This window comes from Mercenaria mercenaria, chromosome 7 (assembly GCF_021730395.1).
Source record: "Mercenaria mercenaria strain notata chromosome 7, MADL_Memer_1, whole genome shotgun sequence".
In the NCBI taxonomy this organism is placed as follows: Eukaryota; Metazoa; Mollusca; class Bivalvia; order Venerida; family Veneridae; genus Mercenaria; species Mercenaria mercenaria.
Genome location: NC_069367.1, coordinates 13,764,682 through 13,779,983, shown reverse-complemented (window position 1 = coordinate 13,779,983; position 15,302 = coordinate 13,764,682). Strand labels below are relative to the sequence as shown.

Genomic DNA, 15,302 nt, shown 5'->3' with positions numbered 1-15,302 from the left:
TCGTAAAACCGCAATAAAGTACATAAACTGAATATTTGCCTTGTTTGTATTTAATGAACAAGACTGATTGTCACAGTAATTTGCCCAATGCTGTGCAGCCAGTAGCCCTCATATTGTGTAAAAACAACACGCCATTCAACTTTCAAAAATACTCAAAGCCCTAACCATAACCTCACCTAACTTTTCCTAGCCATCGGCCAGGGACCAGACACCAACAAAGCCGAATTCGTTTTGGAAAAAATGTTCAAGACTGTAGTGAATGCCAGTAATTTCCCAAGGTTAGACAGTTAATGCCCCTCGTTACATGTTTGTGAAAAAAACATAAAGCTAGTTGATTATTTGCCTTAAGTAAAAACTGACGGGACATAATTACTGTATTTATCGTTAATCCGCTAAGACAAATTAGAACAACTTCACAGTTTTTAACATTTTTTTTAACAAATTGACCTCGCTTAACTTAACCTAGCCCTTCATCGAGGACCAGATGCATCAAGAGCCGATTTCACTTTGGTTCACGTAATTAATTGGTCAGGAATAAATGGGTACGGGTTATTAAGAACAAATCTGTTAATTATTTGTCATAGTGATTCTTTGTAATAAAATGCATTCTTTATTTTCTTTTGAGCATTAGACTGGCAGAAACGAAATGTTGTTATTGTCACAACCACTAAATATGAACAGTGTGTGTTTTCTCTCAACAATTCAGTATTGTAACCAGGCGGAAACGGTAGAAGACAGCTAACAAAAAACGTTCCACATAAACAAAAAATATTCAAAATATGTTAGAAATGCTGTATGGCATATGTAAACCTGAAGCAAAGAGAATAAATCAAAACACTGAGTAATACCGTCTGTGATGCTTCCACTCCGCCGGAATTATTCAGTTATTCAATATCTAACTTTTTTCGGCGACGCCGTCTAAATTCGTTTTCGTTACCTATGCCACGTGACTTCAGTTTGCAAATCAAACTACTTGATAACGCATTATAGATAATTTATCAAAATGGAAGATTTATGCAACACTTTGCCTGATTGGACGAGAGTGTCAGTTTCTTTCACTCTGTTGATTGTGCTACGCTGAGTGAAATGTAGACAAAGCGTTTATCCTAAACGACGCTGTTCACAGTTTTAAAGCTAACTTTGGCTCAGTATATTTAGCAAGAATATTGATATATCTCAAAATGATAAGTAAGTTTAATAAATATGATAAAAACCTGTTCAAATACCAACATATATCAAATGAAAGAAAGAGCTGAATACGGTCTGCGTATCACATGAATAAGGGTGTGATAAGAGTCTTTTATGTAGAGAAGTGCTTTTTAAAAGATTTTCCTTGTTACAATTGTCGTCTGTATATGAAAAGGTTTCTTGCTTTTGTGACTTATTCAGATTGCATATTAAAATGAATACTTGTTTGCTTTGATATATTTGTTATAAATTATTTAACTGATTTATTATATATGAATATTTTTCTTTAGTGTGGTATGCAAATATTGAACTCAGTTGAAATCTGTTTCATTATATATATGCTATATAATGACTGAATCTCATTACACTGAAATGAAGGTACGTTGCATACAGTTTATCTATGTGATATGACTACGGTCAAACTTTGCTTATGAAACAGAAATATTGAAGTAATTACAATTGTATGTTTTGCTTGACCTTCACATTTTTATAGGTGTGACGTCATTGTCCAAAGATTCACGAATAGCGAATATGCATTTGTTAAAGCGGGATCAGTTGGCCTATTTTAGAAATAAATAAAAATAATAAATAAAAAAATCCTTTAATTGATTTTTTCTCATGTATTCTAATCAAACTTGATTTGTAGCATCTTTATTAGGCCCGCAGCCAACTTTGTTTAGCTGGGACATTTGACCCCTTTTAGGGGCTGCTAGAGCTAAAACTAGAAATGCCTTTATACAGCGTCTCATGAACAGCTTGGTGGATCTTTGTCATACTTGGTCTGGAGCATCATTATAAGGTCCTCTTCCAAATTTATTTATATAGGAACTTGGGTCCTATTAGGGACCACTATAGCTAAAAGTAGATATGCCTTTCTTCGCATTAACCACTAAAATGTAATGGATTTTTATCAAACTCGATGTGTAACAATATCGTAAGGTCTCCTGCTATTTTGTTACAAATGGGGATAGGGACCAATTTAGCTAAAAATATAAACACGTTTAATGACCTCTTCTCATGAACCGCTTCATGAATCTTCATCAACCTACTGCTGTAATTATTCGTCTAAGGATAAACGAAACAAATTTGCAACCCTACGAAATCTTTGCGAAAAATTAAAAGAGAACCATTTAAATTGTTAAAGTGCGGTGTTTAGTTTTGCAATTTGAAAAATGTTAGATGAAAGATGAATGTTAGATGAAAAATTCATAAACTTCTTTCCTTATTACAATTCGCCGACTATCATTTTTAAAGATATTTCTGGTTTGTAATAAAATCTATAAGAAGATCCTTTTTTGAAGCGTAGAATTCATCCAAACAAAACAATAGAAGAATTTGTTTGACTGAGTCTGTCCTCCAGAGGTAGTGAAATAAGCAACACCCCTCACGTTCCCTATCATGAGAGGTAGCGAGGTGTGTAAGCGGAATTCTATCATAGTTAATCTGAATGTACTCCATGATCCAAAGGGACCTGAAAATATAACAACACTGTGTCCAACAAGGGTAGACCTTATAGCCGCTACACGGCGCTGAAAAACTGCTGTTGCGAAAGTGGATAAAATCTTAAGGAACACATCTTTTGGAAGCCTATAATGCAACCAAGCAAAACAATAGAAGAATTGTGTGACTGGGTCTGTTCATGAGTGGTAGTGAAATAAGCAACACTCCATCATGGACTTAAGAGGAATTCTTTTAGTAGTAAAAACAAATGGACTCAACCTCTACTTTTTTAAAGTAAAATTTGATATCATTTGTTCTGTTCAACCATCCGTCGTGCTATTCATAAAAATGAAAATAAACTTAAATAATTATTTCAAGTTTTAATATATTTTGTTGTACTGCCTAACGTTTGTGTGATACTATACCAAAATCTTGAATCATTTAATAACATAAATTGTAAATATATATTACTTTTAAATGTGGAAACATTTTATACTGCTTATAAATATTTGACGAATGATGTTTTATATATCTAACTAGTGACGTTTCCCCTTTTCGCATATCAAGCCATAACTAAGGTAAATACATCTTGTACTATTTGAAATTATTGTATTGTAATTAAATTGCAGATTGTCCGAAGCCTGTCCAGCCAGATGATACTGGGAAACTTTGGATTATTGGAGCTGTTCTTCGACCATTTGTTTGTATAATGCTTACTACTAGTACAGTAGCTGTGATGTGTTATATAGGGTAAAATTTGTGATTTTGTTAGTTTTCGTCATTGTCTAAAATCTTATCGGTCATTGTTTTTTTCTTTATTTAATGGAGTGGTCATACACATTGGAATAGCTAAATACATGCTTATATTTCAATGTATCCATCATGTAGATTAACCTAAATCCAAATACAACATGTAGGCGATATGAAATAAACAAATAAATACCATATTTACTTTGCATCTTTTGCAGGTTCTCCATATCTGGGAAAGACAGGGAACATAAATAAACTATTGCTAACATTAAACACTTTGACAATTTCTGAATAGAATCATAAAAAGAAGTGCTTTGATTATTAATTAAAGAGTTTTGGTTAAAATAATTTATTTTGGACATTGTAATTACTGATAAAAGATACTTGTTTAATGACCTTTGTTTCATTGCAGAAAAATAGGCAAAACACCAAAACAAAAAGTTGGATCAATGGTCGAGATAAAATAAGTTAGTGGTTTGGAGTGTTTTTGAACATTAAAGTGAAAATATGAATTTTATATATATACTTTTCTTTTAATGCACCTCACATGTTTTATTTTTATTTCTATAAAAAGCTAGCATTACTACTACTAGTAGTACTTTGTTTAAACTGTGTTTGAAATCTAGATAATATTTGAAACTGTGATGAAAAACTAGGTAATGTAGGTAAAGGCATTTGAAAATATTGTAAACACTATGAGGCCAAATTACTACTTGATCTTCCCAAATCTTTGTCAGAATGTTTGTCTCTATAAAATCTAGGTCAAGTTTAAAATCGGATTATCTTAAACTAGGTCATAAGGTCAAATCATAGAAATATTTTGTTAACACTATATATGCCATATCTTCTACTAGATTTTCATAAACCTTTGACAGAATACTTGTCTGTATGAAATCTACGTCCAGTTAAAGACTGGGTAACATGAGGTATTAAACTATGTCAATACGTAAAATCATAATAAAAAACATTGTTAACACTCTATATGCCATATTTTCTATTTGGTCTTCATAAGCCTTTGTCACTTTGTCAGAATATTTAACTCTATCAAATCTAGGCCGGGCTTAAACCTAGATTACCTGACATATTAAACTAGATCACTAAGTGAAATCATAGAAAAACCTTGTTAACCTTCATAAACCTTTTTTCAGACTGTTTTCCTACATAGAGTCTAGGTCAAGAAAAAAAGTGGTTACCTGAGGTAAAAATATACTAGCTCATAAGGTAAAATTGAAAAAGAACCTTGTTAACGCAGCAGAAAAATTCACATTTTTCCTGATCTTCATAAACATTTGTAACAATGTGTCCTCTTTAAAATCTAGGTCAAACTTAAAACTGGGTTACGTGGGCTATTAAACTTGGTCACTAGATCAAATCATTGAAACAAAAATGTGAACTCTTTTAAAGATCATAATTTCTGCATGATCTGCCTAAACCTTTGTCAGAATGTATACCTCTATGTCAAATTAAAAACTGGTTTACCTGAGGTCTTAAACTAGGCCGCTAGGTCAACTCATAGGAATATATTTTAACACTACTGGAGGCAGCTTTTTTCCACTTCATCATGTATTTTTGTCCAGAATACCCATCCCTGTGAAATCTAGATCAATCCCAAAAGAGGATTACCTGAGGTAAAAAAAAAATAGGTCGCTAAAGTGAAAAACTATGAAAGTCTAATTTCCACTCTAAAGGTCACATGTTCCCCTTGATCATCATACATCTGTGTCAGATCGTTCGTCTCTGTGATATCTAAGTCAAGTCCAAAAGTGGGGTAAAAACTAAGTCGCTAGGTTTAAATTATAGTAAAATCTTGTTAACTCATTAGGGGTCAACTTGTCTACATGATCTTCATAAAACTTTATCTGAATGTATGTCTCTGGAAAATTAAACCTTGAAACAGTAAAATCTATGTCAAAACTATGTCACTAGTTTTCTTGACTTTTCCCTGGGGCTAGTTTTCCATGCATGACTATAAGGAAATCTTTGAAAATCTTCTACTCGGAAACCACATTTTTTTTTTTTTTGAAATAATGTTCCTTAGGTGACCATCTATCAATTTTTTTTTCAAGTAAGTATGATTTGTTAAAATATGAATGCCAGGGGTCGGAAGAGTTTTCTGCATATGATTAAAATTATGGGAAAAAAATGAAAATCCTCTCAGGAATCGCTGAACCGACTTTGATATAATTTAACAGATATCTTCCATTGGTGGCCATATACCAAAATTGCTCAGTCAAGCTTTAGACTCGGGTGCGCAATTTCATGGCATCATGGCCCTTAGGCTTTATTCTTAGTAATAGTAACATTATTGAGTAAGCTACTGACCAAGGCTCATTGCATTATTCCTAACTCGTTGTCATTTTGAGCAACAGATGGTATAAAGCGCGCCTGCCTACCCGCCCCAACAACGATATAGTCCAATCCAATAACCGAATAGGTGGCCTCTGTGGCCGAGTAGTCAAGGTCACTAATTTCAAATCACTTGTCCTTCACCTATGTAGGTGCGAGCCTAACTCGGGGCGTTGAATTCTTCATGAGAGGAAGCCATCAAGCTTGCTTACAGAAGGTCGGTTGTTCTACCCAGGTGGCCGCCCGTGATGAAATTATGCACGGAGGGGCACCTGCGGTCTTCCTCCACCATCAAAACTGGAATGTAGCCATATGACATATAATTGTGTCGGTGCGATGTTAAACCCAACAAAAAAGAACGGGCATTTTGACAAAACATGCTTGTAACAATGATTCCAACACATAAGGTGACAATTATTTAAAACATGATTTATGCAGTATCATTACTTGAATGGCTTTTCTATCTAAAGATACAAAATTAAGTAAAACAAATGCACGGATTTTGACGAAACTAGTGGTCTCTTATGTCAGGATTGCTTTGACCTTGTGTTCTTGGTAGGAGAGTTTGCGTGATATCAACACTACATCAAGTGACATAGATATTAATGAATACGACACTGTAATAGCAGATCCGAAGAATGCATATACTCGTACCACAGACTGATGGTCTATAGATTTTAAATCATTAGCTATAGATCATCAGTCTGTGGTACGAGTTTATGCATTCTTCGGACCTGCTTTCATGAATCAATTCAGGTCAACCTATGAAACATTAGTCTGTACTAATCTATCAAAAGATTGTACTGATCCGATAATAAAACACGAAATGAATATCAATGATACTTACCTATATCTTGGTATTTCGTACGGTACGAAAGAACATTAGTATCATAAATTTTAAATAATTTATGTAACTCGAAATTTGGTCATAGTATCTCGAAATTTTGATTTATTGATGAATATATCCGTCCGGCTTCATGGGCTCGAACCAGGTCGAAAAACGTTAAGATATGTTGAACATGTTTGAATTATTCTAAGTTCGAACACTAATCGGTCACCTTCTATTACTTCCCTTTAAACTCTAGAGCTAGAGATTACACAAGATCTTTGTCTCAAACGGTAACCAGGAACTATTTCTGTACGTTCATGGATCTCCACAGCTATGTCCATATATGGTAGTTAGCGAGCCAAAAATTCGAGATATTTGAACGTATTTGAAAGTATTGTTGACTTTTAATCTACAACTTGCTGTTTTCGTTGTTCAGAATTGCACAGAATTTGCACAGACAAATAGTTAATGAAAACAAATGTATTAATCATATCAATAATACGAAGTATATGAAAGAGAAGACGTCGGTTGTTAGTTTATACGTATTTTAGCTCCTAGATGATGTTACAGAATTTAAATATGTAGCAACTTATCCACTCACATTAAAATACAGAACTGTTAAAGGTCAAAGGGAGCAAAATTGACAACATAAAATGAGCCATGTCATGGGAAAACCAACATAGTGGCTTTGCGACCAGCATGGATCCAGACCAGACTGCGCGTCTGGTCAGGATCCATGCTGTTCGCTAACAGTTTCTCTAATTCCAATAGGCTTTGAAAGCGAACAGCATTGGTCCTGACCAGACTGTGCGGACGGGCACGCTGGTCTGGATCCATGCTGGTCGCAAAGCCACTATGTTGGTTTTCTCACTGAATATTTTTAAGTTTAGAAAACAGAGTGAGATTTTTACCGCAGTTTTCTTAATATTACTGTATAACCTGTCACTTTTCTTCATCAAATCATTTTTAATTCCAGAATTCAGTCATGGAATGTGTTGTTTACCAGAAACAATCTTACTTGGTACGTATATGGCTTGAAACTAATTCTTCTGACTTATTCTTAAAGGAGTTCTGTAAATCTTGTAAGTCATTTAAAGTTAAACATTGCAGACGATTTTGTAAGCATCGTCTGACTTCGGACTAGATTGCCTTATAACTGGGAAGATAGATGCAATGTATATCATTGCTCAAGCTAATAAAAAGTAAAAGTTTGTGTTTTGTTTTAGGATTGGTTCTAGCTGCTGAAAGAATGTCAACAAAAGGAATGAAACAATATTCCTTTTTAAAGTTGGTGGCAGTTATGATAATACATAAGTCGCATCAAAGATACTGTCGCAAAAAAGAGAAAAGATTTGTCAGAAGTGGGATTCGAACCCACGCCTGGAGAACCAGACTGCGACCTGAACGCAGCGCCTTAGACCGCTCGGCCATCCTGACATCTGCCAACATTGGACAAAAATACTGTATACATACCAATTCAAATAATTAAGCTGTCAGTAGAAATATTACACAGTTAATTTGATATATTTCAGTGTCTAATTTCCATAAATTTAGCTCCCTACACTCCAACTGATGAAAAGAGAAGAATAGAATAATTTGATGAAGTTAAAATAAGGTATGTGGTTCCTGGATTGATATACGTTAATGAGCGCTGACGCGGAAACCATTGTTAAAATTTGATTGGATAATGAAACAGAACGTCACATGGGTTTTTCCCAACACTTCCGGACTTCCGTGTTTATTTTTTGGGTAGAGGTTACACTCTACCAATTCGATTCCTTCTTTATTTCATATAGGGAATTAAATTTTCAGACACCATTTTCTGTACTTTAGAGCATTTCAAAGGTATGGAAACCATACATAGCCTTTTAGTATAACATGTCTACTTACCAGAAATAAAAAAAATATTGACATGTTATGTTGAATATAAGAAAAATAATTTGTTCAGAAAAACAACACCGTCTGAAAATGCTTCCATGAAAATGCTAATCGAACAAGTACGCGTAGGTAGACACTTTAATCAAAAAAATATACTAAAACATGGAAATGCACTGTGACAGTTGCTTAGATCTTTTCTCAATATAATCTGCAATCAAACTAAACCAAAAATGTAACTGTCACATCATATTTCACTTGTTTCTGTTATATTTTATCAACAGCATGGAACTATTTCTTGGACTACTTGCCTTAAACATAAAATAATACATAAACTATTATAAATTAAAGTACGCTCAATGTAAAAACGATTATTTCACGTATTATTCAAAAGAGACGAACCAAAGAATATATCAGCGAGAGTTTGAACAAGACGGTCCTCACTCAACGCCTCCATAACTTCTTCCCCTTCTTCCTCCGTAGCTTCAAGTCTTGCAAGAAGAAGTGTGTCTGCGAAGTGGCGAACATTGTCTGAAAGTATCATTGTAACCAAAGTAAAATAACTAAACACAAATAATAAGGTCACATCTTGGGGTATTGTGAAAGAGGCATCAGTGCATATCAATAAAGAAGCATCCAGAACTGTTTCGCATTCACCCCTGACATTCATATTCAAAGCTTAACTACTCAAAATAATAAATGCACTTGACAATGTAGTTCTAATTTTCTGAGATGCACGTTGCTCTCTGTTAAAATCTAAATAAAGAAGTTCAATATATAATCATCAGGAAGGAAATAAAACAGGACAGAACCTTTGCTGAAGGTTGTTTCAGCTAATTTCAGTTTTCGCCTCATAAAGTCTTCCATCATGTCTTGTGTAAAGATTTCCAAACGTTTGAATACATCAGTTTTATATACATGTCTAAGGCCTGGAACAAAGTCTTCCCATGCTCCTATCCCGAATTGTTCAATGAATACGTCTCTTTTATGCAAGACTTGACTTACTTCGCTGTTTTTGAAAGCGTACCTACAAATAATGATGAGATACAAGTTGATCTATTACATTATATGATACATCGTAAGTCTTTTGGCTATATTTATGAATATATTACATACGATATATAATGAGACGGGGCCATTGTACGCTCTTTTAACTTTCATTTGATATTAATACATTGCCTTACAATATGGCCTCTTCAACATTTTCGTAAAGTTAATCTCAAAATGACGTCTCTTTTCACTAATTTCCCTCATAGCTTTCGGATACTCCAAATTGCAGATGCAATTGCTCTATGTTGTCATTTATGTTTTCGAATAAATGCAGCTGACAGTATATACGTACTGCTCAACTCTAGCTTCCCCACAAAAAGTAGTCTCTTGGGGAATTTTGTGAAAGACAACCACTTTCAGTGATGAAAGGTAATAGTCATCTATTATATATCAAACTAGAGCTGTCACAAGAGTGAGGAATTATACCCCCACAATACGGCCTTATCGCAGAAATAAGCCAAAGTCAAAGTCGAACTGTGTCGGATCAATATGACCTTGACCTTTGACCTATTGACCTCAGAATCAATAGGGTTTATCTGCTGGACATAAACAATCTTCCTATCAACTTTCAGGATCCTAGATCCAAGCGTTCACGAGTTATCATCCTGAAACGGTTTAAGTGTTCCGGGTCACTGTGACCTTGACCTTTGACCTACTAGCTCAAAATTATTAGGAGTCATTTGCTGGCCATAATCAACCTCTCTATTAACTTTCATGAGCATAGCCTTAAACGTTCTCAAGTTATCGTTCGGAAACCGTTTAACTGTTCCAGTGACCTTGACCTTTGTGCTACTAACCTGAAAGTCGAACTTGACCAATATTTAAGGATGTAACACCTGTGTACCAAATATTATTTAACTCTGTCAAGCCTTGCATGGGTTATCGTTACCGACAGACTGACGGACCGACCGACAAGTTCACTCCTATTCGTTTGTGTGGGTATAAAGAGTTTAGAATAACCCTGCCTTATTATATGCAAAAAGTAAAATGTTTAAAAACATTATAAATAATACAGATCGCAGCAAATATTAAAGAACTTGTTATTCTTAGCGTTTAATTTGCTATCATTTGAACTGACAGCTGAGGTCAAGATGCAAATTTTCAGTAACACAACATTTTCTAGGCATGAGATTACACCTGTCGTGTTGCTGACATAGTAGCAAGCTAGAAGCTTCATCGTATGATTGACATGTATAAATAAACAAAAAGCTAATGTAATATCATTCACAACTAATACCAAATGAGATACCAATGTAACACCTACTTTCCTCCAAAACAAAGGCATGTCAATATATTGCCGATGATAAAGCTGATGTAAGACGACGGGTCAAACTCTCCTGGAACTTTGTCTATCTCATCGAAGGCTGTTTTAACAGCATCATGAATCCTTGATTCGAGAGCGTCACCTTGCATGTAGTGTCTGGTATTATTAGATTATGTCTATTACATTAAGAGATAAATAAGCGGCAACTTGTGATATATTACCTTTTTACATGCAACAAAGTTGAGATTTAGTAAAAATATTGTTTTATTATTCTTTGAAAAATATAAGTATGTCATTGATATAAATATGATACTTTGACGACATTTAATTTACATCCGTTTACCAGAAATTAACTCAGTTCAAAATCTTTAAATTTGTGCTACTCCGCCTTAAAGTTTAAAACTAAACCATGTCTTATAGGTATAAAGTAAATGAGTTGTGACTAAAGAGATGAAACTGTTATACATATTTGAACTTATACAAACGTATTATACCAGTTACACTTATAAAGGTATCAATCATCATGAAAAGTCCCCTGACCATCCGCCTATGGTCTTATCCTTGTTGAGGTTTTCTTTCTCTGACGTATACGGACATATTTTTCTGATTGAATATACGCAAAACTTTCAGTGTTGAGTAAACTTTACCGAAATTCTGCAACTCATTAATTTAAACACCATTTTAAACACATTAAATTTTAAAACCGCAGAAATGTGTAACCGTAGGTCATGGTTTAATACCGTAAAGCCTTAGATGCTATTCTTCTGTGCATCTTCCAAATCGGACCATAGCTGCTGAAGGCGATATCTTTCCCTCCAAATGTTATCACATCAACTTGAAAAATGTTGAAAACACAAAGATGAATGCATATATGTTTCACTGTTAGCTATTATAACAGTAACAAATTAAAAAAGCATACCAGAAAATACTCGCTGTTTTATGGATGATTTTATTGGTACAATGGGAAACTGTCTTACATGTAAACCGTGGGCATTCCCAAATTGAGTAGCCACTTTCCATTTAAAGCAAGTATATATAGTTGTCAAAGTAAGACAAACATACATAAAGGAACACAGTTGGTCACCGCCCTGGAATGGTCAGTGGCAAAAACATCAACGATGAGGTTAAGGCAGTTAATTTTGAACAAACCCTTATTTTTAACCCCAAATTATTCGCGTAAGGCGAATCTCAAACACAAGTAGTGGTAAAAATGTAGGAAAAATGTTTTATATAATGAACTCAATACAGAAGAAACTTCATTACAGGCCAGTAATTATGGACTGTTACAGCAGACAATCGTGGAGTCTTCTAAGTTCAACAAGGGTACCTTCTACTGAAGAAGACCTGAACATCAAACAAGCGATGTGACTCAAAGACAGCCTCTTTTAACTAAGCTGTTTTGAGACATGTACAGTATATAATGCGCCGTTAGCATTATATATGTTTTTCATGCGTACTTGAGTTAAGTAACGGCGGACAGTTAACCTAACCAGTGTTTTTAGATTCTGTACCAGCCCTAACCTGTTATCCTCCAAAAAACAACTTTCCGAATGCATCAGAGATTGGGGTTGCAATGACTTGAAACTCATTATCAACGGAGAACATACACTTTACCCGAGAAATGAACTCGCGACGCAATTATCCTTAGATATAGACACTTCCAATAGGGTTAAGCAGGCGAGCTACATGTTAAATCGCTATTTCGAAGTACGTTCAGCTGCTTATTTAAATAACCAACAACGGTCAAACCGTATGTAAGCTTTGCTATAACTGAAAATGCCACCATTGCCAGCTTTCATAGCCAAATCGCTGGCTTATCGATGAATTTGTCTCCCTTGAAAATACGCTTTAAAATTGGCTATGAAAGCTGGCAATGAATATAAACTTGGTCAGAGCATGTGTCATATTTTTCTTTCATCACAGTCAGTACTTTGTACGTTTTGATTTATTCAGACGAGTGATATACTGCCCTTTGGCCCTTTTGTCTGTAATGCAAACGGAGTGTAGATAAAAATGAGAATAGTTAAGATTATTTACCTGATGGTGTAATCATGCGCCCTGCAAAATTAATCGACTTCGTTACAAGTGCCTCCAGAGCTGGTTCTATTTTGTTCACTATTACAAAGGGCGTCGCACCTAGAAAGAAAAATGTTGGGGTGCTAGGACAATTGGTATCAACAACGGACTGTTAATGTTGAAAGTTGTTAGACATGTCTGCTGTCAAAATAACAGATCTAGTTGACAACACACACAGTGGTATTGTACACTCCGAGAATTATAAAATGTTCATATACTTATGAACTGTATGAAAAATAAATCCAGAATATGAATTGTAAAACACTATAAAACAACGCACGTGAATACACATCGATACTTACAATAAAAATTGCTCTTTTGAAAACATAAGTAAGTAAATCATAAGTAAGTAAAATATATACAGTCCCGCAAATTGGCCATGCATGGAAACAAAAACAAAACAGCGTGTTTTATTTTAACCCCGCAAAAATGTATGACTTTACAGCCTTCAGAGATTTTCCGTGTTTATATTTTTGCAATCATTAATATAAAAATAAAAGGTACTTTCTTAATAACGAAAAAAGAAATGTTCTGAATGCCTGTCATGTCTCTTGAAGAATACTCAGTAGAGTAGAAACTTGATGTTACGCGGGTCTATATTAATATATTGTATAATATTACTATTATGCGAAGGACGGATGTGAATTTTATGGAAATCTATGAAAGTATAAATTTAAGTCGATATTTGTGTATATGTTTTGTTTGACATTTACATTATCAACATAATATGGCAACTTTTTGGTTTAAGCATGGCTGGGTACCTGTGTGACCACCTGTTTTCTGTCAGCAGCATGAAATAGTACTTACTCTTATCCTAAGTAGCCTTTGGAACCGTTAGCTGTGAGAGGCAGGATATTCGAGGATAACGACCTTAATGAATCGGTCAGTGAGGTCATCACACAATAAATATAACCAAGATGAAAATTTAAAGAAATTTCGTATACCTATTCGAACTGTTATTACAGGCCCATACTTCTTTGACCATTCCAATGCTTGTTCGTGAAGTTTTGTTCGACTGATCTCTAAAACAGAACAATGATAAATCTAGATATAATATTTTGGATAGCAGGCTTAATTTTATATATTCATATGACTTTGCATAAATCCATATTTAAATTTATGCAATTGCAAATTACCATTTACAGTGGGCATATATCATATTAAGACGCAAAGGTCTATATTGCAATACGAAAACAAAGAACAAAGCTGCTTCCGAACTAGTCACGTATTAAGAACATAGTCTTAGACATGGTTTTCTAAAAGAATTTGCACTACCATGTGTTTAAGTCAAATCAAAAGTACATTACTCGTGTAAATGAAAATAATTGACCAAAAAAAAAAAAAAAAAAAAAGCAAACAAGTGCCTAAGAAGTATTGCGGTAATTGTGTGCTCCTACTCTCCAATCTTAACAAAATATTTTCCCGAAGTTTAACTCATTATCTCCTCTTAAGTTGTTTTTACAAATTCATGCTTTATCTCTATCGTCAAAATAACTCTGAATGGCTCAATTTGAGCACACGAGATAATACAAGGGCTATATATTAAAGATAATAAAAGATAACGTCCAAAACATGTTCACTTATATAATTTCCTTCTAGATACAATTTTGCAAGTGTAAGCACAAGTTTCATAATGATTTTAGTTTTATATGAATGTTCTATAATTCTACATACGCAATGCGTTTCCAATAAATGGTAGTCCCGGGGGTCCTGGTGGGTATTTGTATTTCCATCTTCTCATATCCTTACAAAACAGTAGTGTTTTAAGGTAGACCGACCCGTAATGACATTCGGTAGTCTTCGTATGATGACGTTTTTCGGTACTTTCCGGTCAGTTGCTGATATAAGCTACATAAGCAGACAGAGAATGCCGAAAAGGCGTCATTTAAAGTGCAAGAATACCGTGCATAATATGGGTGAATTTAGCAAAATTCTGCGAAAAGCATGAAATTGAAACTTGAGAAGATGACCGCCAAATCCTTTTGAATACCGTGCATAATATGGGTGAATTTAGCAAAATTCTGCGAAAAACATGAAATTGAAACTTGAGAAGATGGCCGCCAAATCCTAGATGGCTGCCATAATTCACCGAATTTTGAAAAATGGCAAATCGAATGTGCATATCAAGGAAAAAATCTAAACTTCAAAGACTGGAATAGTGGTGGATTATTATATACTGAACATTCTAACATGGCTCGATTTGATTTCCAGTTAAACAAAGAAGAAAATCAAGCTCTGTATATTCTGCGATAAACAATGGTTGACGCGCGGATCGGTAAGAGAGCATTATGACGTCAATTATAACGTCAAATTGCCGCATGACGTCCGATACATTATTCCTCACGTAAATGAAGTCCAGTATAATATTTATTCTAACATGGCTCGAACTGATTTCCAGTTAAACAAAGAAGAAAATCAAGCTCTGTATATTCTGCGATAAACAACGGTTGACGCGCGAGATCATTATGACGTCAATTATGACGT

The 15,302-nt window shown here is 34.5% G+C and overlaps 1 protein-coding gene and 1 non-coding gene across 2 annotated transcripts; both read right to left on the bottom strand.

Moving 5' to 3' along the window:
- Nucleotides 1-2,450: 2,450 nt before the first annotated feature.
- LOC123554869 (cytochrome P450 1A1-like) lies at nt 2,451-14,553 on the bottom strand. The gene is made up of 8 exons (XM_053547605.1): nt 14,493-14,553; nt 13,763-13,840; nt 12,780-12,878; nt 11,483-11,576; nt 10,743-10,898; nt 9,241-9,455; nt 8,831-8,959; nt 2,451-2,659 (listed from the first exon to the last, which is right to left on the bottom strand). The coding sequence occupies exons 3-8, from the start codon at nt 12,793-12,795 to the stop codon at nt 2,466-2,468; spliced, it is 804 nt and encodes a 267-aa protein (XP_053403580.1). The 5' UTR covers nt 12,796-12,878; nt 13,763-13,840; nt 14,493-14,553; the 3' UTR covers nt 2,451-2,465.
- Nucleotides 7,907-7,990, bottom strand: Trnal-cag (transfer RNA leucine (anticodon CAG)). The gene has a single exon. It is a non-coding gene; the product is annotated as a tRNA-Leu (tRNA).
- Nucleotides 14,554-15,302: the final 749 nt, after the last annotated feature.